We start from the raw sequence: 1,193 nt of genomic DNA, 5'->3' as shown, positions 1-1,193 counted from the left end.
TAGACACTCCCATCAAAATTAACAAATATATATATGTTCTCTGACCAATACCTAACAGATGTAATTGGGTGGTATCTATCAAACTGTCTGCCACTATTTCATTTATTTCGACAGATAATGTCAGCCGTTTTTCAAAGTTTAATGTCAAGAGATTTCAGAGCTTCACGATAACACTCGCTTTTTCAAACAAAATTGTCTTTTTATTGAAATTACTTATAACTATGCAAGTTTGCACGAATTCTGCTTTGGAATACTTGTAACCAGTCTCCGACATGAATAACTTGTTGTATTTGACGTGAGAGATGTTCGCATTATATGCACAATGAATTCGTGCCGATCTCTTTTAAATGCTAATATACTTAAAATAGTATACACTTGAAAAAGTTTTAAGCAATTATCAAACAGTAGGAAGTGTTGTTTCTTATAAGCAACCATTCCGTACATTAGTAAATTTGAATATTTTTTTTCAGAATTGGCAAGAAAACACTCCCACCAAAATGCATTCCATCTGTTTCATCTTCTTTCTCTTTCAACTGAGTAACACTCAAACTATCGTAAGTTCATTTAAAATTAAGGAACAGAAGATGGTGCTGCAATATTTCTAAGATTTCAAAATTTCCGCGCAACTTAATTTCATAAAAATTTAAGGAGCCGCAAACAGAACCGTTCGATTTATCAATGTTAAGAATGGCCGAGAGACGGGTGGACCATTATATCTATCAGCGCCAGAAGTGAGTGGGCAACAATTAGAACTCTGTGAAAATGGTCAAAATGGCGCAAGCTCCTTGAACCCACCAATTCAAGAAGTTAATAGAAAGCAAACAAGTGTAGGAATAAATCCCAAGAAAATCTGGCTTAAGAACTATCAACATGAAATATCCAACATCCAAACAATCAAACGGAAACATCCAGAGCATGCGATTCACATAGATGAGAAACGGTTCAAATCCGAAATATCCAAGGAAGATTTCGTTGCGCCATCCGAGTTCATATATGAAGATTCATACCGGTAAGAGGCCGTTCTCTTGCCATAATTGCGCGGCAAATTTTACCACATCAGGGAATCTGCGTAGACATATTCATACCGGTAAGAGACCGTTATCCTGTTCGGAATGCACAATGAATTTCACTCGTGCAGATTATCTGAATGAGCATATGAAGATTCATAGCAATAGGAGGCCGTTTTCTGTTCG

The 1,193-nt window shown here is 36.3% G+C and overlaps 1 protein-coding gene across 1 annotated transcript; it reads left to right on the top strand.

Annotated features, from left to right (window-relative positions):
* Nucleotides 1-648: 648 nt before the first annotated feature.
* LOAG_15830 (oocyte zinc finger protein XlCOF20) lies at nucleotides 649-1,013 on the top strand (the record flags this gene model as incomplete). Its single annotated transcript, XM_003151318.2, has 1 exon — nucleotides 649-1,013. A coding segment is annotated over one exon (365 nt), but the record flags the coding sequence as incomplete, so codon positions are not given.
* Between the last annotated feature and the right edge of the window lie 180 nt (nucleotides 1,014-1,193).

Source organism: Loa loa, assembly GCF_000183805.2.
Source record: "Loa loa unplaced genomic scaffold supercont3.2866, whole genome shotgun sequence".
Taxonomy (NCBI): domain Eukaryota; kingdom Metazoa; phylum Nematoda; class Chromadorea; order Rhabditida; family Onchocercidae; genus Loa; species Loa loa.
This window is presented reverse-complemented; position numbering and strand designations above follow the sequence as displayed.